The 24495-nt window shown below is 46.7% G+C and overlaps 1 protein-coding gene across 21 annotated transcripts in view; it reads right to left on the reverse strand.

Annotated features, from left to right (window-relative positions):
- Positions 1 to 24495, reverse strand: part of ppfia1 (PTPRF interacting protein alpha 1) — a 125330-nt gene that overhangs the window by 78714 nt on the left and 22121 nt on the right. For 15 of the 21 annotated variants that reach the window (XM_077232501.1, XM_077232504.1, XM_077232491.1 and 12 more), the window contains exons 3-10: positions 17540 to 17641; positions 13291 to 13455; positions 13130 to 13204; positions 12445 to 12540; positions 11353 to 11577; positions 6700 to 6846; positions 2993 to 3127; positions 217 to 300 (exon numbers count right to left, since the gene is read on the reverse strand). In XM_077232501.1, coding sequence (XP_077088616.1) covers positions 217 to 300; positions 2993 to 3127; positions 6700 to 6846; positions 11353 to 11577; positions 12445 to 12540; positions 13130 to 13204; positions 13291 to 13455; positions 17540 to 17641 — 1029 coding nt within the window. The remainder of the gene's footprint in view (positions 1 to 216; positions 301 to 2992; positions 3128 to 6699; positions 6847 to 11352; positions 11578 to 12444; positions 12541 to 13129; positions 13205 to 13290; positions 13456 to 17539; positions 17642 to 24495) is intronic. The other 6 variants (XM_077232499.1, XM_077232503.1, XM_077232490.1 and 3 more) reach the window with 1 other exon arrangement.

Genomic DNA, 24495 nt, shown 5'->3' on the forward strand with positions numbered 1-24495 from the left:
ATGAACACACACCCTTAGCAGCTCCTGGGTGTGTGTGTGTGTGTGTGTGTGTGTGTGTGTGTGTACACTGATGAACACACACCCTTAGCAGCTCCTGGGTGTGGGTGTGTGTGTGTGTGTGCGTGTGAACACTGATGAACACACACCCTTAGCAGCTCCTGGGTGTGTGTGTGTGTGTGTGTGTGTGTGTGTGTGTGTACACTGATGAACACACACCCTGAGCAGCTCCTGGTTCTTCTCCTCCAGCTGAGCCTCCAATTGTCTGAGTCGCTCCTCCACGTTTCCATGACGCTCCTCCGCCTGCGACACACACACACACGCACGCACATGAGAAAACTACAGCAGATTCCTCAGGCTGGGTACACAGCAAAAGATAATCGGGCTGATTTCCCCTTTCCGACAATCCTAGATTATCTCTATGGTTCTACAGATGATGTCATCAGATTTTCCAGGTGTGAGTGTGTGTGTGTGAGTGTGTTTAGAGTGTCCGAACTGCTCGGAAGAACGCCGGAGCCGCCCCGTTCGGTGTGTGCGGGGAACCCCCGCCGTCTCCACGACTTCACTAAACTCCCGCCGTCTGCACGACTTCACTAAACTCCCGCCGTCTCCACGACTTCACTAAACTCCCGCCGTCTCCACGACTTCACTAAACTCCCGCCGTCTCCACGACTTCACTAAACTCCCGCCGTCTCCACGACTTCACTAAACTCCCGCCGTCTCCACGACTTCACTAAACTCCCGCCGTCTCCACGACTTCACTAAACTCCCGCCGTCTCCACGACTTCACTAAACTCCCGCCGTCTGCACGACTTCACTAAACTCCCGCCGTCTCCACGACTTCACTAAACTCCCGCCGTCTGCACGACTTCACTAAACTCCCGCCGTCTGCACGACTTCACTAAACTCCCGACTTCACTAAACTCCCGCCGTCTCCACGACTTCACTAAACTCCCGCCGTCTGCACGACTTCACTAAACTCCCGCCGTCTCCACGACTTCACTAAACTCCCGCCGTCTCCACGACTTCACTAAACTCCCGCCGTCTCCACGACTCAACTAAACTCCCACGACTTCACTAAACTCCCGCCGTCTCCACGACTCAACTAAACTCCCACGACTTCACTAAACTCCCGCCGTCTGCACGACTTCACTAAACTCCCGCCGTCTCCACGACTCAACTAAACTCCCACGACTTCACTAAACTCCCGCCGTCTGCACGACTTCACTAAACTCCCGCCGTCTCCACGACTTCACTAAACTCCCGCCGTCTCCACGACTTCACTAAACTCCCACGACTTCACTAAACTCCCGCCGTCTGCACGACTTCACTAAACTCCCGCCGTCTGCACGACTTCACTAAACTCCCGCCGTCTCCACGACTTCACTAAACTCCCGACTTCACTAAACTCCCGCCGTCTCCACGACTTCACTAAACTCCCGCCGTCTCCACGACTTCAATAAACTCCCGCCGTCTCCACGACTTCACTAAACTCCCGCCGTCTCCACGACTTCACTAAACTCCCGCCGTCTCCACGACTTTACTAAACTCCCGACTTCACTAAACTCCCGCCGTCTCCACGACTTCACTAAACTCCCGACTTCACTAAACTCCCGCCGTCTCCACGACTTCACTAAACTCCCGCCGTCTGCACGACTTCACTAAACTCCCGCCGTCTGCACGACTTCACTAAACTCCCGCCGTCTCCACGACTTCACTAAACTCCCGCCGTCTCCACGACTCAACTAAACTCCCGCCGTCTCCACGACTCAACTAAACTCCCGCGACTTCACTAAACTCCCGCGACTTCACTAAACTCCCGCGACTTCACTAAACTCCCGCGACTTCACTAAACTCCCGCGACTTCACTAAACTCCCGCGACTTCACTAAACTCCCGCGACTTCACTAAACTCCCGCGACTTCACTAAACTCCCGCGACTTCACTAAACTCCCGCGACTTCACTAAACTCCCGCGACTTCACTAAACTCCCGCGACTTCACTAAACTCCCGCGACTTCACTAAACTCCCGCGACTTCACTAAACTCCCGCGACTTCACTAAACTCCCGCGACTTCACTAAACTCCCGCGACTTCACTAAACTCCCGCGACTTCACTAAACTCCCGCGACTTCACTAAACTCCCGCGACTTCACTAAACTCCCGCGACTTCACTAAACTCCCGCGACTTCACTAAACTCCCGCGACTTCACTAAACTCCCGCGACTTCACTAAACTCCCGCGACTTCACTAAACTCCCGCGACTTCACTAAACTCCCGCGACTTCACTAAACTCCCGCGACTTCACTAAACTCCCGCGACTTCACTAAACTCCCGCGACTTCACTAAACTCCCGCCGTCTCCACGACTTCACTAAACTCCCGCCGTCTCCACGACTTCACTAAACTCCCGCCGTCTCCACGACTTCACTAAACTCCCGCCGTCTCCACGACTTCACTAAACTCCCGCCGTCTCCACGACTTCACTAAACTCCCGCCGTCTCCACGACTTCGCCCAAACCCTTTTCTGTTTTTCCCGTGAATTTTCAGTGAATATCATTCCAAACACGATCATCGCAGTGTCCTCCTGCATGTCGTCCGCCACGCTGATCCTGAAGTCTCGCGAGATCTTGCGAGATCTCCTGTGTTCACAGTCGAGACTCTGGTTGGAAATCTGTTTGAGTGTCTGTGTCACATCATGGCACAACACACACTATAGGAGCAAAACCCAATTTTGTCCTCATGTTTGTGGTCTCTCACATTTTGAAAATCTTATAAGATGTAAAGAATGTTTTGGCGTGTACCCAGCATGAGACGCAGTTAGTAAAGAGCTGGTGTGTGTGGAGGATCTCAGTGTTCCTGTGTTCGGCTCACGGGTGACGTGATGACTCGTCCTCGTCTCTCTCACACACACACACACACACACACACACACACACACACACACACACACACACACACACACACACACACACACACACACACACACACACACACACCTTAGTGAGCGCCACGACTCTCTGGGCCAGCTCTGCCTCCACCTCGGGCAGCGTCTCTGCTTTACGAAGAGTTTGTTGAAGCTTCTGCTCAGCCAGCTCCAGTCTCTCCTGCAGCTGCCGGCTCTTCTCCTCCACCTGCACACACACACACACACACACACACACCGGTCATCAGACACGCACAACACCGGCACATTCCTCACTGATCACGCAATCTTTACTGCTTACGGCACAAAACCACTCATACATCAAGCTTTTTTATTCAGCTTTTCAGATGATGTGTGGTTTGTAAGGATAGGACAATATTTGGCAGAGAAACAACATCATAATATGGAATCTGAGGCTGCAAAAAAATCTAAACATTGAGAAAATCGTCTTTAAAGCTGCCCATTTATGTTCGCGATTTTGTTGCATCCACTCACAAAAATATTTTTTTTATATACATTTACGGTAGGACATTTACAAAATACCTTCATGGAACATGATCTTTACTTTATATCCTAATGATATTTGCATAAAAGAAAAATAGATAATTTTGACCCATACAATGACGTTTGAAGCCAGTGTGTGTGTGTGTGTTCTAGAGCAGGGGTTTGGTGTGTGTTCTAGAGCAGGGGTTTGGTGTGTGTTCTAGAGCAGGGGTTTGGTGTGTGTTCTAGAGCAGGGGTTTGGTGTGTGTTCTAGAGCAGGGGTTTGGTGTGTGTTCTAGAGGAGGGGTTTGGTGTGTGTTCTAGAGCAAGGGTTTGGTGTGTGTTCTAGAGGAGAGGTTTGGTGTGTGTTCTAGAGCAGGGGTTTGGTGTGTGTTCTAGAGCAGGGGTTTGGTGTGTGTTCTAGAGCAGGGGTTTGGTGTGTGTTCTAGAGGAGGGGTTTGGTGTGTGTTCTAGAGGAGGGGTTTGGTGTGTGTTCTAGAGCAAGGGTTTGGTGTGTGTTCTAGAGGAGAGGTTTGGTGTGTGTTCTAGAGCAGGGGTTTGGTGTGTGTTCTAGAGCAGGGGTTTGGTGTGTGTTCTAGAGCAGGGGTTTGGTGTGTGTTCTAGAGCAGGGGTTTGGTGTGTGTTCTAGAGCAGGGGTTTGGTGTGTGTTCTAGAGCAGGGGTTTGGTGTGTGTTCTAGAGGAGGGGTTTGGTGTGTGTTCTAGAGGAGGGGTTTGGTGTTTGTTCTAGAGCAGGGGTTTGGTGTGTGTTCTAGAGCAGGGGTTTGGTGTGTGTTCTAGAGCAGGGGTTTGGTGTGTTTGGTGTGTGTTCTAGAGGAAGGATTTGTTGTGTTTTCTAGAGGAGGGGTTTGGTGTGTGTTCTAGAGGAGGGGTTTGGTGTGTGTTCTAGAGCAGGGGTTTGGTGTGTGTTCTAGAGCAGGGGTTTGGTGTGTGTTCTAGAGCAGGGGTTTGGTGTGTGTTCTAGAGCAGGGGTTTGGTGTGTGTTCTAGAGGAGGGGTCTGGTGTGTGTTCTAGAGCAGGGGTTTGGTGTGTGTTCTAGAGCAGGGGTCTGGTGTGTGTTCTAGAGCAGGGGTCTGGTGTGTGTTCTAGAGCAGGGGTCTGGGGTGTGTTCTAGAGCAGGGGTTTGGTGTGTGTTCTAGAGCAGGGGTTTGGTGTGTGTTCTAGAGCAGGGGTTTGGTGTGTGTTCTAGAGCAGGGGTTTGGTGTGTGTTCTAGAGCAGGGGTTTGGTGTGTGTTCTAGATTAGGGGTTTGGTGTGTGTTCTAGAGCAGGGGTCTGGGGTGTGTTCTAGAGCAGGGGTTTGGTGTGTGTTCTAGAGCAGGGGTTTGGTGTGTGTTCTAGATTAGGGGTTTGGTGTGTGTTCTAGAGCAGGGGTTTGGTGTGTGTTCTTGAGCAGGGGTTTGGTGTGTGTTCTTGAGCAGGGGTTTGGTGTGTGTTCTTGAGCAGGGGTTTGGGGTGTGTTCTAGAGCAGGGGTTTGGTGTGTGTTCTAGAGCAGGGGTTTGGTGTGTTTGGTGTGTGTTCTAGAGGAAGGATTTGTTGTGTTTTCTAGAGGAGGGGTTTGTTGTGTTTTCTAGAGGAGGGGTTTGGTGTGTGTTCTAGAGCAGGGGTTTGGTGTGTGTTCTAGAGCAGGGGTTTGGTGTGTGTTCTAGAGCAGGGGTTTGGTGTGTGTTCTAGAGCAGGGGTTTGGTGTGTGTTCTAGAGGAGGGGTTTGGTGTGTGTTCTAGAGCAGGGGTTTGGTGTGTGTTCTAGAGCAGGGGTCTGGTGTGTGTTCTAGAGCAGGGGTCTGGGGTGTGTTCTAGAGCAGGGGTTTGGTGTGTGTTCTAGAGCAGGGGTTTGGTGTGTGTTCTAGATTAGGGGTTTGGTGTGTGTTCTAGAGCAGGGGTTTGGTGTGTGTTCTTGAGCAGGGGTTTGGTGTGTGTTCTTGAGCAGGGGTTTGGGGTGTGTTCTAGAGCAGGGGTTTGGGGTGTGTTCTAGAGCAGGGGTTTGGTGTGTTTGGTGTGTGTTCTAGAGGAAGGATTTGTTGTGTTTTCTAGAGGAGGGGTTTGGTGTGTGTTCTAGAGCAGGGGTTTGGTGTGTGTTCTAGAGCAGGGGTTTGGTGTGTGTTCTAGAGCAGGGGTTTGGTGTGTGTTCTAGAGCAGGGGTTTGGTGTGTGTTCTAGAGCAGGGGTTTGGTGTGTGTTCTAGATCAGGGGTTTGGTGTGTGTTCTAGAGCAGGGGTTTGGTGTGTGTTCTAGAGCAGGGGTTTGGTGTGTGTTCTAGAGCAGGGGTTTGGTGTGTGTTCTAGAGCAGGGGTTTGGTGTGTGTTCTAGAGCAGGGGTTTGGTGTGTGTTCTAGAGCAGGGGTTTGGTGTGTGTTCTAGAGCAGGGTTTGGTGTGTGTTCTAGAGCAGGGGTTTGGTGTGTGTTCTAGAGCAGGGGTTTGGTGTGTGTTCTAGAGCAGGGGTTTGGTGTGTGTTCTAGAGGAGGGGTTTGGTGTGTGTTCTAGAGCAGGGTTTGGTGTGTGTTCTAGAGGAGGGGTCTGGGGTGTGTTCTAGAGGAGGGGTTTGGTGTGTGTTCTAGAGCAGGGTTTGGTGTGTGTTCTAGAGCAGGAGTTTGGTGTGTGTTCTAGAGCAGGGGTTTGGTGTGTGTTCTAGAGGAGGGGTCTGGTGTGTGTTCTAGAGCAGGGGTCTGGTGTGTGTTCTAGAGCAGGGGTTTGGTGTGTGTTCTAGAGCAGGGGTTTGGTGTGTGTTCTAGAGGAAGGATTTGTTGTGTTTTCTAGAGGAGGGGTTTGGTGTGTGTTCTAGAGGAGGGGTTTGGTGTGTGTTCTAGAGCAGGGTTTGGTGTGTGTTCTAGAGCAGGGGTTTGGTGTGTGTTCTAGAGGAGGGGTTTGGTGTGTGTTCTAGAGGAGGGGTTTGGTGTGTGTTCTAGAGCAGGGGTTTGGTGTGTGTTCTAGAGCAGGGGTTTGGTGTGTGTTCTAGAGCAGACCTATAATTAAATAAATGAATACACCTTGATTTAAATAAATACATTTGATTAAAATAAAAAAATATGAATTTGATCTAAATAAATAATTGATTAAATGTGTAAAAATGTACTGGAACTGAGGGGGAAAACTTACTGGAAACTAAATATTTTCCAAATAATACTTTCTACACATTTATAATATTGATGTTTCACCGTGTCTTTCTACACAAAACTATAGAGCTGTCCCTCGGATCATTGCATCTAAAAGACTGAAAACCTGATTGGTGGGCAATTGAAGCATTAGCAGTGTGTTATGTGAGTGAGGGATGCTGGGAAGACCTGGCAGAACAGCGAGTCCTTGTTGGCGATCTCGTTCTCCAGCTTGTCGTTGAGGTCGTGCACAGACGTGGCTTCCCGCTGCGCCGCCAGGTACCGCTTCTCCAGCGTCGTGATGCGCTCCTCCATGTCCTCCTTCTGGGCCAGCGACTGACAGGAACAACACACACGTCACTAGAGTCGGTGCGAAGACCCGGTGCCTACGCAACCGGTGTACAACCAGACCGACTCAAAGCGCAGATTTTGGTGCCACTTAAAGGACATATCATGAAAATCTGACTTTCTCCGTGTTTAAATGCCGTAATCCGGTGCTTCTAACAACCCAGAAAAACCTGAAAGTGAAACTCAGTAACTCTGTTCTGGTGAGTCTTTCTCTGCAAACATGTCTAAAAATAAGACGATCAGATTTCTCTCCTTAAGACGTATGAAGAGGATCTTATTATAATATTCCCGACCCTTAATCTGCACGTTTATAATATTACCGGCTCTTAATCTGCACGTTTATAATATTACCGGCCCTTAGTCTGCACGTTTATAATATTACCGGCCCTTAATCTGCACGTTTATAATATTACCGGCTCTTAATCTGCACGTTTATAATATTACCGGCCCTTAATCTGCACGTTTATAATATTACCGGCCCTTAATCTGCACGTTTATAATATTACCGGCTCTTAATCTGCACGTTTATAATATTACCGGCCCTTAATCTACACGTTTATAATATATATTATAATATAGTTTATAATACGTCGTTGAGCACAGACGAGCACTGAACACTATTGACCAGAACACATCATCGCTGTCTTATAAACACCTCAGGAACTGTGGACACTTGTTTAGAAGTTCAACATGATGATGAGATGATCAGTGTAACTCCACAACCAGTGTTGGGTAAGTTACTCAAAAAAAGTAATCCACTACAAATTACTATAAAATTGTATTTTGATTACATTACTGATTACCGCATGTAAAAAGTAATCAGATTACTAATTACTTTACTTTCAAGTTACTTTGAAAACCTATTAAAACTATAAGAATACACTACAAAGTGAAACTCTTTCCGTAATTTAATATTGCAGACATCCCGCAAATTAGTTCAAATCTCCCGGAATCTAGAGCGAGCGAGCAAGAGCACATACTGCGCTCCAAATTTGCTGAGGTGGTTAATGCTTATATTAACTTTGCTGAAAATGTATGTGTGCCTACAAAGTCAGTGACGGTGTACAGCAACAATAAGCCATGGTTTAGCAGAGAGATAAAACATCTATGGAAAAATAAACATAATGCATATAATAGTGGGGATAGAGATCTATATAAAGCGGCTAAATATGACTTTGAGAAAGCTGTTCATAAGGCCAGGCTGACTATAGGCACACGCTAGGAAGCAAATTAGAGGCTAATGACAATAGAGGGGTATGGGAGGGCCTGAGGCAGATCACCAACTCTACTAATACAGCGCCAGTGGTCAGGGATGATCTTACACTGCCTGACAGTCTCGATGAGTTTTACTGTCGCTTCGACAGAAACCATGTTGATGACATCACACAATCGATGAACATCAACACCCCCAACCCTCCTTTTGTGATAGAGGAGGATGAGGTTCGGCTTTTACTACGAAAACAGAACTGCAGGAAAGCCGCAGGTCCTGACCTCGTATCCTCTGCTACTATTAAACACTGTGCAGATGAACTGGCACCAGTTCTCACAGATATATTTAACTGGTCCTTGAGGGAATGCACTGTCCCTCAATGTTTTAAGTCCGCTGTTATAATTCCTGTGCCCAAAAAAAAAAAAGCTGCCTAAACGACTACCGACCTGTAGCTCTAACATCTGTTATAATGAAAATCTCTGGAAAAATAGTATCTAAATATCTGTCCAGTGTGGTCAGGCTCGACCCATTTCAATCTGCCTATAGGGCAAACAGGTCTGTTGAGGACGCTGTATCCCCATGTCTCCATTCCATTCTACAGCACCTGGAGGCCCCAGGGAACTATGCAAAGATTAATTTTATAGATTACAACTCTGCTTTTAACACAATCCTACCCAACAAACTTTTTCTGAAACTTCAACAAATGGGGGAATTCATAATTCCATACGTTACTGGATTTGGGACTTTCTGGTGCAGAGAACACAAGTGGTCAAAATAGGGAATAACATCTCCAATGTCAAGCACATTAGTACTGGAGCACCCCAGGGGTGTGTTTTGTCACCTCTTTTATATTCGTTGTATACAGATGAGTGTACATCACACACTGATTCTGTTAAATTGTATAAATTTGCAGATGATACAACAGTAGTGGGGCTCATTTCTGGGGATGATGATGTTGCCTATAGAAAGGAGGTCCTCTCACTGACTGAATGGTGTTACAAACACAGTTTAGAGTTAAATGTCTCCAAAACTAAGGAGCTAGTGTTTGACTTCCGTAGAAGGGGGAAGTTGTCCCAGCCCCTGTACATTAATGGGGAGGTGGTTGAGAGGGTGGTGAGTTTTAGGTTTTTAGGCACTACGATATCATCATCTTTAAAATGGGATGATAACATACTCAACATTACGAAAAAAGCCCATCAGCGGCTTTTTTCACTTCGCCAGTTGAGGAAATTTGGGGTGGCCTGTAAGGGTATGCTGCAGTTCTACCAAGCTGCCATCGAGAGTATCCTCACTTTTTCTATTACGGTCTGGTATGGCAACTCTACTGTCCAGCAGAGGTTGCAGCTAGACAGGATAGTCCACACAGCCTCAAAAATCATTGGCTTTAAACTCAACTCCATCTGTGAGATTTACGAGGCCCGTATTCGTAAAAAAGGCCTAAAGATCTTACAAGATGATACTCACCCGGCCAACTCTCTTTTCTCTATACTCCCATCAAGAAGGTTGAGAGCTATTAAGACAAAAACCTCCCGCTTCCTTAACAGCACATAATGCAGAGCCATTAAATCTTTAAACAGCTCTCAGCTTCTGAACCAGTACCTTATGAAAAAAAGGTTCTCTTAATAAGTCTGCATAATTTGAACTTTTTTAGAAGTGTTTTATTATTATATCATTTTATATATATATATATATATATATATATATATATATATATATATTATGCCAATCATATTAGTGTTATAGATTTATTCATTGTAAAGTTGAGGAGCTGTGCTAGGTATCTTTATGCACATTTTTACTTCTACCTGACATCAGCCACTATAGTCTCCTGGACTGTCATCCAGGTACATGATGAGTGGCGTGTTCTCTTTATCTTTATCTTTTCTCAAGTGTCATCCCATGTGGGATATTGTTTGTGTACAGTTGATTTATGTTTTTTGTTGAACGAGCACACTGAAGCAAATCCCTAACAACTTGCACCGAGTTGTATGGCAATAAAGTATTGAAAAAGTTGAAAAAACCGTGAAGCGCACGCACGGCAGAGACAGAGAGCGAGAGACCTTGTGTGTGTGTGTGTGTGTGTGTGTGTGTGTGTGTGTGTGTGTGTGTGAGTGTGTGTGTGTGTGTGTGTGTGTGTGTGTGAGTGTGTGTGTGCCTCATGAAGCGCGTTCTCCGGTAATTCATTAAAGCGCGTGCTCATTAACTGACGCAGCCGGCCAAACGTGATTAGAAATGCATTTTACTAAATATTTTTTTCTTCACAATACATTTGTAACGCAAGTAACTTAATTTTATTGACCTCAGTAACTGTGATCAAATTACATAAATTTTAAATGTAATGAGTTACATTACTGCGTTATCACGAAAAGTAATTATAATACAGTAACGCATTATACCCAATTCTGTCCACAACAACTACATAAATGTCTCCACTAACATTCAGAAACTCTTCCTGAGTCTCTCCGTAAGGCTGCACTCGCTACTGGTTATTCTGGGATTCTGGATGAGTGAGATCGGCCTGTTCTGTTATTGCCGGAGTTTCTGAAGCTTGTGTAAAGACTCCGCCCTCTTCTGAACGGAGGCGGAGCAAAAGCTCATTTGCATTTAAAGGGACACACATTAAAGCTCCTGCAGATCAGGGATCAGTCGTACTTGTGTATGCTTCTCTGCAGATGGTCACACACACACACACACCTGTCGTACCTTGCATATGTCCCTCTGCAGTCGGTCACACACACACACACACACACACACACACACACACACACCTGTCGTACCTTGCATATGTCTCTATGCAGTCGGTCACACACACACACACACACACACACACACACACACACACACACACCTCGCGTATGTCTCTCTGTAGTCGGTCACACACACACACACACACACCTTGCGTATGTCTCTCTGCAGTCGGTCACACACACACTCACACACACCTCGCGTATGTCTCTCTGCAGTCGGTCACACACACACACACACACACACCTCGCGTATGTCTCTCTGCAGTCGGTCACACACACTCACACACACACACACACCTCGCGTATGTCTCTCTGCAGTCGGTCACACACACTCACACACACACACACCTTGCGTATGTCTCTCTGTAGTCGGTGACACACACACACACACACACACCTCGCGTATGTCTCTCTGCAGTCGGTCACACACACACACACACACACACACACACACCTCGCGTATGTCTCTCTGCAGTCGGTCACACACACACACACACACACACACACACACACACACACACACACACACACACACACCTCGCGTATGTCTCTCTGCAGTCGGCTGTTGAGGTCCTCAGACTTGATCAGGTCTCTGCGGGCCGTGTCCAGATCCTCCTCCAGCTCACACACTCGAGCACTCAGAGTCGACACACACTCCTTCATGTGCAGGAGCTCTTTACTCTGTGTGTCCATCGCCTCCTGCAGGTCCCCGTTCTTCCCACAATCCTCCTCGGTGTACAGAGACACGTCTGACAGGCGCTGCTGCAAACACACACACACACCTCACTGTCCTGCTGCTTCAGGAATACTTTGGGAAACTTCAACAAACACTTCATGTCCATTATTCTGCTCAGTGAAACCATTACACTTCTGTTCCTCACTCGACGGAGCACTTTTCCACAATATCCACCAGTGACATTCCCAGATTCTCAATAACAAAAAGCAAAACAAAAACTCAAGAAATACTACACATATTTTGTTTTGTATAAGTTTTGATTGAAGTCCTCAACGGACAGATCATTTTTCTAAAAAGCTTTGTGTTAATCTGAAGAAAGAAAGCCATATGAATTCTGGGTAATGCGAGTAATCGCTTGAGAATCCCTTTGATTGGGGCTTAAATCAATTATTCATCAGAAATTAAGGATTTTAATTCACTGACACTATCAGGAAAGAACCAAGCTGTAGCTGAGCTGATTACTGATGATGACACACTGCTTACAGCTGAAACTGCATGTTCATCATCGATGACCTTCACAAAAGTTTATTACCATGAAGTTTAATTACTGGACCAGTCTAAAGTATATTAGATATAAAGTTTAGTTATGGAAAAAGAAAGCCATTTCCAACCACGAACGAATTCGGTTTCATTAAATATATGATTTGGATTATGGGATAAAGCTGCATTATTTCTCAGTGTTGGAAGAGCCAGAGCAGATCCACAGACAAGAGCGTTGAGCTTCTGTGTGAGAGCAGATCAGGTTTATAAGGGAATAAAATACCAAACCAAATCTAATGATCATATAAAGTGATTGTGTCTCTCCAGAAGACCAGGATAAAAAGCAACAGACTTTTACGATCTCGTTTTGAAGCGTGAAAGTTTTGGTTGCGTGGACGGACAGAAATGTTTACCTTGCCATTGGTGTTTGCAGCGCCGTCATGATTGAGTTCTGCAGAGCCGTCCACGAACAGCTTCCTCTGACTGCCCTGCTCCTTCACAAACGCCAGCTACACACAACCACAAGCATTAAAGCGTCGTCAGATGCACATTTTACACAAGTTCTTTAGGGTCTTCATGTAAAGTTTGTAACATACTTTGGTTAAAATTCCTCAATGGTTGTGTAAAAAACACCCTTTTTACCTCCTCAAAAACATCTCTGTTCACAGCGACCCGTTTCAGTGCATGTCTCTTTAAATGATAATGAGCAACTGACCCCCCCTCCCCCTCCTTCTGTGGTGTGTGTGACACAAGACACGTAAAGTGATGCCTTGGTGGACCGTATACAAACGGCAGAGGGTGAAATATGCTAATACGGGACAGTCCGTCAGTGGTCGTGGGTGGAGCATGACCAATATGACATCATATTGCTCAGAAAATCCAAACGGCTTGATTATTGAGAGTGCTTGGGATATTTGGGGGTAAAAAAAAAATTTAAAAAAAGAAGTGAATGGATTTTTTTTTTCATTATATGATGGTTGTCCAAATACTGCAAAGACACATTTACATGCAAACACCATCTAAAAGTGAATTTTGCATCCGACGAGCCGTTTAACCCAGCCGTGACGATGTAGAACTGAAAGCATGAGTGAGTCTCACCTCTTTATGTGCGGCGGTCAGCTGTTCCTCCAGCAGACTGCATCTCTCCAGAGCCACTCGCAGACGCTCGCGCACCTGAAACACACACACACACACACACACAGGTGAAGCTCAGCCCACACCTGCCCCAGAACAGCACCTGAGGGCTCCCGATGCGGTACCTTCTCGTCCAGGGCCTTGTGGTGCTCGAAGAGAGACTTCAGGGCCTTGAGCACCTCCACCTCACTGGAGACTCCAGCGGGAGACTGAGCCTGGCGCTTCACCACCGTCATCCTCAGAGAGCGCTCGTGACGAGACACCAGGCACTCCAGATGCTCCAGCAGCAACTGACAGAACAACACACACCATCACATACAGCTCTATCTGAACTGCATTCGCACAGAAATCAAAAGATTTAAACCTTGATTTGAATGTGATGAGAGAGAAATGCTGGGCGTCCAAATAACGGATCATATCAGCCTTAAAATGAACAACCGTTACTGTGTGATGATGAGACTTCAAATCAGTTAATGGCTGGCGACATGTACACTTGCAGCAGACTTCTTGGTGGAAAAAGAAAATGGTATGGTGCTATGGTCAATTACTGTCATCCACAGAATGAATAAGTGTGAACGCAAAAAGGCTGATACTCCTAATGAAGGAGAAAAAAATGTATATACAGTGGTCATATATTAAATATCATTCATACATGGGTCAATGACGTATAAGGATTTTCAACAGGCCGATTTTAAAATAAAATTAAAATAAATACCTGTTGCAATTGTTCAAACATTAAGGATGTTGTGTACACAAATTCATATAAAATTTTTAATTTAAGTGATTTTTGTGTTTTTTCATCTAGATGAATTGGCCATAGCCTTAAAAAATGTCATGTGGTGTGACCGTGATTTATCATAAAATTAATTAATTTCCTTAACATGCTTAACATTTTTTTTTACAAGTTCTTAGTAGTTAAAGTGTTTAGAAACAAAGTATTTGCATTTCTTTTAAGTTTTTGTAAATAATGATCACTTTTTTTGTTTTATAATTTTAGAGTTGCCGCCTTAAATCTAGTTAACAGACTTATTTTTCCTGTAAATCACATAAAACTGATAAAAATGTTTTAAAAATATCATTCACTTAAGCATACTTTATCAGTGATTCATATTTCAGCCAGAGAAATAAGATATTTTATTTTAAATTTAATACAGAGATTGCTTTTATTGGTCGCACCACATGATGAGTGGTCGCTCCAAATGACAACGAAGACCTTATATAGTTAAAAATCTATTTAAAGAGATCAATGAACAATGCATTTTATACAAAAAATAAATTTAAACCAAATATATACAAAATTCACAGATTTTTCCTTAAGACAAACATTTTATAAACATTTTTTTAATAAAAAAAATCACATCGCAAACATAAGTGCACCATTTCATTTAACTTGACTTAGAATTTCTTTCTAACAAATAATAATGTTATATATATACATACAAATATTGTATATAGGTAACATTTGGGGTCAATAGTTTTTTTTTAAAGGTAATTAATACTTTTATTAATCAAGGATAAATTGAATTGATAAAAAAGTGACAGTAAAGATATTTAGGCTAGAATGTTACAAAAGATTCTATTTAAAATAAATGCTGTTCTTTTGAACTTTCTATTCATCAAATAATCCTGACATATAAAAATTATCACAGTTTCCACAATTTCCAGTAGTAACAAAAATAGTATAACTAAAATCCTCAATCCGGAATAATAATCAAGTTTCTTGATCATCAAATCATCATATTATAGTGATTTCTGAAGGATCATGTGACACTGAAGACTGGAGTAATGATGCTGAAAATTCACAGGAATAAATTACACTTTACTATATATTCTCATCAGAGTGAATATATAACAGCTGATTTTCATTCAAATAATATTTCACTGTTTTAGCTGTAGTTTAGTTTTTAATTTTACTATAACTTCACTATATATTCACATAGAAAACAGTTTTTTTAAAACTGTAATAATATTTCACTCTTATCCTAGCAAGATACTCCACTCTTCCTGCAGGGTCAGAATGGTTACTTCACTTGGCATCTGGTAAAATAGATTAAAATAGTTTTAAAAAAATAAATAGGCAATAATAAATACATTACTAATAAATGCATAATTACTAAACTAAAATTACATGCTATTACTTTTTTGTTGCATTTTTCTCATATTGTACAAAGAGTAAACATAAACCATCTGAAATATAAAAAAAATCCCAAATTGCATAAAAATCTATTCCAAATTATACTAAATTAAAGTACTTTTTGTATATAAACCATCAATTGAATATAAAAGCACAAAACCTGCCAATCTAGGACATATATCTATCCTAAAAAGCAGTCTGCAGTGGTCACACCATATGATATTTGGTCACATGATATTTTCAAATTCAGTCAAAATTTACAGGCACAGAATTGGTCACCTAAACAAAACAAGCTAGCTTTCCACAAAAGGTCAATATAAAATTTAGAATAAAAATATATATTTGTAGAAATAACTTTAATATTAATTTTTTTACGGTCATACCACATGACATCCAACTTTGGTAACTGCATACCAACCATTACAAATGTTTATTTTTTTTCCTATTTGAGAGAATTACAAACCTGCTTGTGGCTTCCATGGGTCCTTGGTAAATTGGTATATGATGTAACTTCCTGTGTTTGAATAGTTTTCAACATAAAAGTCCCAAAATTGTAGTTCATTGATGGTCGCACCACATGATATTTCATAAAATGGACCTCATCGGACAAAGTTTGTTTGCATATTATGATGGAAATATAACTACAAATGCTTTGATTTCTTTTTACAGAATTACAAAACACTTTGGAAATCATGCCAAAGAGTGCAGAAAATATTTTTTAATAAATTTAGTGTAATTTCAAAGACGTTTTCAAAACAGAAGTTAGGGCCGGACGGTCGCACCAAACTATAAAAAAAAGTTACAAATAACTACGTTTTTTTAAAAGTTAAAGTGAGTACATACATGGGAGAGGTACTACAAATATACAGTATCTTTTTATGCATTTAAACCCGTTTTTACCAGAACAAATGCAATCGGACAGAAAATTTAGGCGCACGTCATTGACCCACATACACACAACTCCATTTCCAGAAAAGTTGGAACATTTGGTAAAATGCATTCAAATCAAGAACCTGTGATTTGTTAATTCTCTTGAACCTGTTTTTAACTGACAAGCGTACAAAGAAAATATGTTTTCACTGACCAACTTAATTGTATGTTGTAAATATGAACAAATTTTGATTTTGCTGGCTGCAACACAGAGTTGAGACTGAGGCATGTTTCCCACTGTCACATCACCTTTCCTTTAAATTACAGTTTTGAATCATTTGAGGAATTGTGGATACTAATTGTTGCAGTTTTGCAAGTGGAGTTTTTACCCATTCTCTCCTGATATGATACTTCTGCTCAATAGTCCGTGGTATTCACTGTCTGGTTCTCCATAAATCTGGCCCATCACGTCTGCATTGTCCCTTTCATCTTTGGAACTGAGAACTCAATGTCCGTTTTTCCCAAAAACAAGCAGAAACTTGGCCTCATCTGACCACAGCACACTATCCACTGTGTTTTAGAGCATCTGAGATGAGCTCGGGCCCGGAGACCTCGCCAGCATCTCTGCAGTCAGCTGATGTAAGGCTTTCTGATGGGACAGGGATTCAAGCTGCATTTCTTGATGAGTCCTGTGTTAAGTGAAGTCCTCCTGAGCACATGTGGCTGTATTACACAGTAGCATGATGGTTTCTCATGCAATGCTGTCTGCGAGGTCAAAGGTCATTCGCATTCAACAGTTTCTTACTGGACAGTTTCGCATTCAACAGATTTCTCTGGATTCCCTGAATCTTTTCACAATATTATATATTGTAGATGGTGAAAGACATCAATTCTTTGCAATCTTGCATTGAGAAATGTGATTTTTGAATTGTTTGATGATTCTCTCATGACATGTGGCACAAAGTGATGATCCATGAACCACATTTGCTTGCAAAGACTGTGAAGCTCATTCACACCCAACAATCCCCTCACCCATTACCAGTTCACCGTTTCAAAAGAGTTTAACTTGGTATTATATAATCTTTCCACTTTCATTTAGCCTCCATCTCATCTTTTTTGGAGTGTGTTGCAGCCATCAAAATTTGTTTACATTTACAAAACACAATTACATTGGTCAATGAAAACATTGGAAATCGTTTCTTTGAATATTTGTCAGTTAAAAAAAAGGTTCAAGAGAATTAAAATCACAGATTGTGGTTTTTATTGCATTTTACAAAATGTCCCAACTTTTCTGTAAATGGGGTTTGTATGTATATATATATATATTTTGTATATAACTTCTATAAACTTGTAAAGGTCTGAGAACTCACGCGTGTGTTGTTTCTCTCTGCCTTGAGCTCGGCGATCTCCTCCTCTCGCTCCAGAAGCTGCTCGCGACACATATTCACTTCCTTTGTAAGAGCAGCAAATTCCTTCAGTGCCATGAAACACAAAACAACATTAAACGGACTGATGATGATCCTGCTTCAAGTTCCATTCTGCAAGTTGGTATAGTTGACAATATCATCAATATCAGAGCGTGCGTTACCTGTAGCAGTGCGTGTGACGTGCGTTACCTGTAGCAGAGTGTGTGTGACTCATGTTACCTGTGTCAGTGCGTGTGTGTGTGTTACCTGTAGCAGAGTGTGTGTGACTCGTGTTACCTGTGTCAGTGCGTGTGTGTTACCTGTCGCAGTGCGTGTGACGTGCGTTACCTGTTGCAATGCGTGTGACGTGCGTTACCTGTTGCAGTGCGTGTGACGTGCGTTACCTGTGGCAGTGCGTGTGTGACGTGCGTTACCTGTTGCAGTGCGTGTGACGTGCTTTACCTGTGGCAGTGCGTGTGTGACGTGCATTACCTGTTGCAGTGCGTGTGACGTGTGTTACCTGTTGCAGTGGGTGTGACGTGCGTTACCTGTAGCAGAGTGTGTGTGACGTGCGTTACCTGTTGCAGTGCGTGTGACGTGTGTTACCTGTTGCAGTGGGTGTGACGTGCGTTACCTGTAGCAGAGTGTGTGTGACGTGCGTTACCTGTTGCAGTGCGTGTGACGTGTGTTACCTGTTGCAGTGGGTGTGACGTGCGTTACCTGTGGCAGTGCGTGTGTGACGTGCGTTACCTGTTGCAGTGCGTGTGACGTGTGTTACCTGTAGCAGAGTGCGTGTGACGTGCGTTACCTGTGGCAGTGCGTGTAACGTGCGTTACCTGTGGCAGTGCGTGTGACGTGCGTTAACTGTAGCAGAGTGTGTGTGACGTGCGTTACCTGTTGCAGTGCGTGTGACGTGTGTTACCTGTTGCAGTGGGTGTGACGTGCGTTACCTGTAGCAGAGTGTGTGTGACGTGCGTTACCTGTTGCAGTGCGTGTGACGTGCGTTACCTGTTGCAGTGCGTGTGACGTGCGTTACCTGTGGCAGTGCGTGTGACGTGCGTTACCTGTGGCAGTGCGTGTGACGTGCGTTACCTGTAGCAGAGTGTGTGTGACGTGCGTTACCTGTTGCAGTGGGTGTGACGTGCGTTACCTGTAGCAGAGTGTGTGTGACGTGCGTTACCTGTTGCAGTGCGTGTGACGTGCGTTACCTGTGGCAGTGTGTGTGACGTGCGTTACCTGTGTCAGTGCGTGTGACGTGCGTTACCTGTGTCAGTGCGTGTGACGTGTGTTACCTGTGTCAGTGCGTGTGACGTGCGTTACCTGTGGCAGAACGTGTGTGACGTGTGTTACCTGTGGCAGTGCATGTGACGTGTGTGTGTTACCTGTGTCAGTGCGTGTGACGTGTGTTACCTGTGTCAGTGCGTGTGACGTGCGTTACCTGTGGCAAAACGTGTGTGACGTGCGTTACCTGTGGCAGTGCGTGTGACGTGTGTTACCTGTGGCAGTGCGTGTGACGTGTGTTACCTGTTGGCAGTGCGTGTGACGTGTGTTACATGTGGCAGTGCGTGTGACGTGTGTTACCTGTGGCAGTGCGTGTGACATGTTTTACCTGTGGCAGTGCGTGTGACATGTTTTACCTGTGGCAGAGCGTGTGACGTGTGTTACCTGTTGGCAGTGCGTGTGACGTGCGTTACATGTGGCAGTGCGTGTGACGTGCGTTACATGTGGCAGTGCGTGTGACGTGCGTTACATGTGGCAGTGCGTGTGACGTGCGTTACATGTGGCAGTGCGTGTGATGTGTGTGTGTTACCTGTGGCAGTGAGTGTGACGTGCGTTACCTGTGTCAGTGCGTGTGACGTGCGTTACCTGTAGCAGAGTGTGTGTGACTCATGTTACCTGTGTCAGTGCGTGTGTGTTACCTGTCGCAGTGCGTGTGACGTGCGTTACCTGTCGCATTGCGTGTGACGTGCGTTACCTGTTGCAGTGCGTGTGACGTGCGTTACCTGTTGCAGTGCGTGTGACGTGCGTTACCTGTTGCAGTGCGTGTGACGTGCGTTACCTGTGGCAGTGCGTGTGACGTGTTTTACCTGTTGGCAGTGCGTGTGACGTGTGTTACCTGTTGGCAGTGCGTGTGACGTGTGTTACATGTGGCAGTGCGTGTGACGTGTGTTACCTGTGGCAGTGCGTGTGACATGTGTTACCTGTGGCAGTGCGTGTGACGTGTGTTACCTGTTGGCAGTGCGTGTGACGTGCGTTACCTGTGGCAGAACGTGTGTGACGTGTGTTACCTGTGGCAGTGCGTGTGACGTGTGTGTGTTACCTGTGTCAGTGCGTGTGACGTGTTTTACCTGTTGGCAGTGCGTGTGACGTGTGTTACATGTGGCAGTGCGTGTGACGTGTGTTACCTGTGGCAGTGCGTGTGACATGTTTTACCTGTGGCAGTGCGTGTGACATGTTTTACCTGTGGCAGAGCGTGTGACGTGTGTTACCTGTTGGCAGTGCGTGTGACGTGCGTTACATGTGGCAGTGCGTGTGGCAGTGCGTGTGACGTGCGTTACATGTGGCAGTGCGTGTGACGTGCGTTACATGTGGCAGTGCGTGTGACGTGCGTTACATGTGGCAGTGCGTGTGACGTGCGTTACATGTGGCAGTGCGTGTGACGTGCGTTACATGTGGCAGTGCGTGTGACGTGCGTTACATGTGGCAGTGCGTGTGACGTGCGTTACATGTGGCAGTGCGTGTGATGTGTGTGTGTTACCTGTGGCAGTGAGTGTGACGTGCGTTACCTGTGTCAGTGCGTGTGACGTGCGTTACCTGTAGCAGAGTGTGTGTGACTCATGTTACCTGTGTCAGTGCGTGTGTGTGTTACCTGTAGCAGAGAGTGTGTGACTCGTGTTACCTGTGTCAGTGCGTGTGTGTTACCTGTCGCAGTGCGTGTGACGTGCGTTACCTGTCGCATTATGGTGACGTGCGTTAGCTGTTGCAGTGCGTGTGACGTGCGTTACCTGTTGCAGTGCGTGTGACGTGCGTTACCTGTTGCAGTGCGTGTGACGTGCGTTACCTGTGGCAGTGCGTGTGACGTGCGTTACCTGTGGCAGTGCGTGTGACGTGCGTTACCTGTAGCAGAGTGTGTGTGACGTGCGTTACCTGTTGCAGTGCGTGTGACGAGCGTTACCTGTGGCAGTGCGTGTGACGTGCGTTACCTGTGGCAGTGCGTGTGACGTGCGTTACCTGTCAGTGCGTCAGTGCGTGTGACGTGTGTTACCTGTGTCAGTGCGTGTGACGTGCGTTACCTGTGGCAGAACGTGTGTGACGTGTGTTAACTGTGGCAGTGCATGTGACGTGCGTTACCTGTGGCAGTGCGTGTGATGTGTGTGTGTTACCTGTGGCAGTGCGTGTGACGTGTTTTACCTGTTGGCAGTGCGTGTGACGTGCGTTACATGTGGCAGTGCGTGTGACGTGTGTTACATGTGGCAGTGCGTGTGACGTGTGTTACCTGTGGCAGTGCGTGTGATGCGTGTGTGTTACCTGTGGCAGTGCATGTGACGTGTTTTACCTGTGGCAGTGCGTGTGACGTGCGTTACCTGTTGCCAGTGCGTGTGACGTGCGTTACCTGTAGCAGTGCGTGTGACGTGCGTTACATGTGGCAGTGCGTGTGACGTGCGTTACATGTGGCAGTGCGTGTGATGTGTGTGTGTTACCTGTGGCAGTGCGTGTGACGTGCGTTACATGTGGCAGTGCGTGTGATGTGTGCGTGTTACCTGTGGCAGTGCGTGTGACGTGCGTTACATGTGGCAGTGCGTGTGACGTGCGTTACATGTGGCAGTGCGTGTGACGTGCGTTACATGTGGCAGTGCGTGTGATGTGTGTGTTACCTGTGGCAGTGCGTGTGACGTGTGTTACCTGTGGCAGTGCGTGTGACGTGTTTACCGCTGCAGTGCGTGTGACGTGCGTAACCTGTGGCAGTGCGTGCGACGTGCGTAACCTGTTGCAGTGCTTGTGACGTGCGTTACTTTGTGGCAGTGCGTGTGATGTGTGTGTGTGTTACCTGTGGCAGTGCGTGTGACGTGCGTTACATGTGGCAGTGCGTGTGATGTGTGTGTGTTACCTGTGGCAGTGCGTGTGACGTGCGTTACCTGTGGCAGTGCGTGTGACGTGCGTTACCTGTTGCAGTGCGTGTGACGTGCGTTACCTGTTGCAGTGCGTGTGACGTGCGTTACCTGTGGCAGTGCGTGTGACGTGCGTTACCTGTGGCAGTGCGTGTGACGTGCGTTACCTGTAGCAGAGTGTGTGTGACGTGCGTTACCTGTAGCAGTGGGTGTGACGTGCGTTACCTGTAGCAGAGTGTGTGTGACGTGCGTTACCTGTTGCAGTGCGTGTGACGAGCGTTACCTGTGGCAGTGCGTGTGACGTGCGTTACCTGTGGCAGTGCATGTGACGTGCGTTACATGTGACGTGCGTTACCTGTGTCAGTGCGTCAGTGCGTGTGACGTGTGTTACCTGTGTCAGTGCGTGTGACGTGCGTTACCTGTGGCAGAACGTGTGTGACGTGTGTTACCTGTGGCAGTGCATGTGACGTGCGTTACCTGTGGCAGTGCGTGTGATGTGTGTGTGTTACCTGTGGCAGTGCGTGTGACGTGTTTTACCTGTTGGCAGTGCGTGTGACGTGCGTTACATGTGGCAGTGCGTGTGACGTGTGTTACATGTGGCAGTGCGTGTGACGTGTGTTACCTGTGGCAGTGCGTGTGATGCGTGTGTGTTACCTGTGGCAGTGCATGTGACGTGTTTTACCTGTGGCAGTGCGTGTGACGTGTGTTACCTGTTGGCAGTGCGTGTGACGTGCGTTACCTGTAGCAGTGCGTGTGACGTGCGTTACATGTGGCAGTGCGTGTGATGTGTGCGTGTTACCTGTGGCAGTGCGTGTGACGTGCGTTACATGTGGCAGTGCGTGTGACGTGCGTTACATGTGGCAGTGCGTGTGATGTGTGTGTGTTACCTGTGGCAGTGCGTGTGACGTGTGTTACCTGTGGCAGTGCGTGTGACGTGTTAACCGCTGCAGTGCGTGTGACGTGCGTAACCTGTGGCAGTGCGTGCGACGTGCGTAACCTGTTGCAGTGCGTGTGACGTGCGTTACATGTGGCAGTGCGTGTGATGTGTGTGTGTGTTACCTGTGGCAGTGCGTGTGACGTGCGTTACATGTGGCAGTGCGTGTGATGTGTGTGTGTTACCTGTGGCAGTGAGTGTGACGTGCGTTACCTGTGTCGGTGCGTGTGACGTGCGTTACCTGTGTCAGTGCGTGTGACGTGCGTTACCTGTGGCAGAACGTGTGTGACGTGTGTTACCTGTGGCAGTGCGCGTGATGTGTGTGTGTGTTACCTGTGGCAGTGCCTGTGACGTGTGTTACCTGTTGGCAGTACGTGTGACGTGCGTAACCTGTTGCAGTGCGTGTGACGTGTGTGTGTTACCTGTGGCAGTGCGTGTGACGTGTGTTACCTGTGGCAGTGCGTGTGACGTGTGTTAACCGCTGCAGTGCGTGTGACGTGCGTAACCTGTGGCAGTGCGTGTGACGTGCGTAACCTGTTGCAGTGCGTGTGACGTGCGTTACCTGTTGCAGTGCGTGTGACGTGTTATCTGTGGCAGTGAGCGAGACGTGTGTTCCCTGTGGCAGTGCGTGAGACGTGTGTTACCTGTGGCAGTGCGTGTGACGTGTTACCTGTGGCAGTGAGCGAGACGTGTGTTCCCTGTGGCAGTGCGTGAGACGTGTGTTACCTGTGGCAGTGCGTGTGACGTGTGTTACCTGTGGCAGTGCGTGTGATGTGTTACCTGTGGCAGTGCGTGAGACGTGTGTTACCTGTGGCAGTGCATGTGATACCTGTGTTACCTGTTGCAGTGCGTGTGACGTGTGTTACCTGTTGCAGTGTGTGTGACGTGTGTTACCTGTGGCAGTGGGTGTGACGTGTGTGAACTGTGGCAGTGCGTGTGACTTGTGTTACCTGTGGCAGTGAGTGTGAAGTGTTACCTGTGGCAGTGCGTGTAACGTGTGTTACCTGTGGCAGTGCGTGTGACGTGTGTTACCTGTTGGCAGTGCGTGTGACGTGCGTTACATGTGGCAGTGCGTGTGACGTGCGTAACCTGTTGCAGTACGTGTGACGTGCGTTACCTGTTGCAGTGCGTGTGACGTGTGTTACCTGTGGCAGTGCGTGAGACGTGTGTTACCTGTGGCAGTGCGTGTACCGTGTTATCTGTGGCAGTGCGTGTGACGTGTGTTACCTGTGGCAGTGCGTGTGACGTGTGTTAACCGCTGCAGTGCGTGTGACGTGCGTAACCTGTGGCAGTGCGTGTGACGTGCGTAACCTGTTGCAGTGCGTGTGACGTGCGTTACCTGTTGCAGTGCGTGTGACGTGTTATCTGTGGCAGTGAGCGAGACGTGTGTTCCCTGTGGCAGTGCGTGAGACGTGTGTTACCTGTGGCAGTGCGTGTGACGTGTGTTACCTGTGGCAGTGCGTGTGATGTGTTACCTGTGGCAGTGCGTGAGACGTGTGTTACCTGTGGCAGTGCATGTGATACCTGTGTTACCTGTTGCAGTGCGTGTGACGTGTGTTACCTGTTGCAGTGTGTGTGACGTGCGTAACCTGTTGCAGTACGTGTGACGTGCGTTACCTGTTGCAGTGCGTGTGACGTGTGTTACCTGTGGCAGTGCGTGAGACGTGTGTTACCTGTGGCAGTGCGTGTACCGTGTTATCTGTGGCAGTGCGTGTGACGTGTGTTACCTGTGGCAGTGCGTGTGACGTGTGTTAACCGCTGCAGTGCGTGTGACGTGCGTAACCTGTGGCAGTGCGTGTGACGTGCGTAACCTGTTGCAGTGCGTGTGACGTGCGTTACCTGTTGCAGTGCGTGTGACGTGTTATCTGTGGCAGTGA

This window comes from Siphateles boraxobius, unplaced genomic scaffold, assembly GCF_051911475.1.
Source record: "Siphateles boraxobius isolate OS27281-9 unplaced genomic scaffold, OSU_SipBor_1 172, whole genome shotgun sequence".
In the NCBI taxonomy this organism is placed as follows: Eukaryota; Metazoa; Chordata; class Actinopteri; order Cypriniformes; family Leuciscidae; genus Siphateles; species Siphateles boraxobius.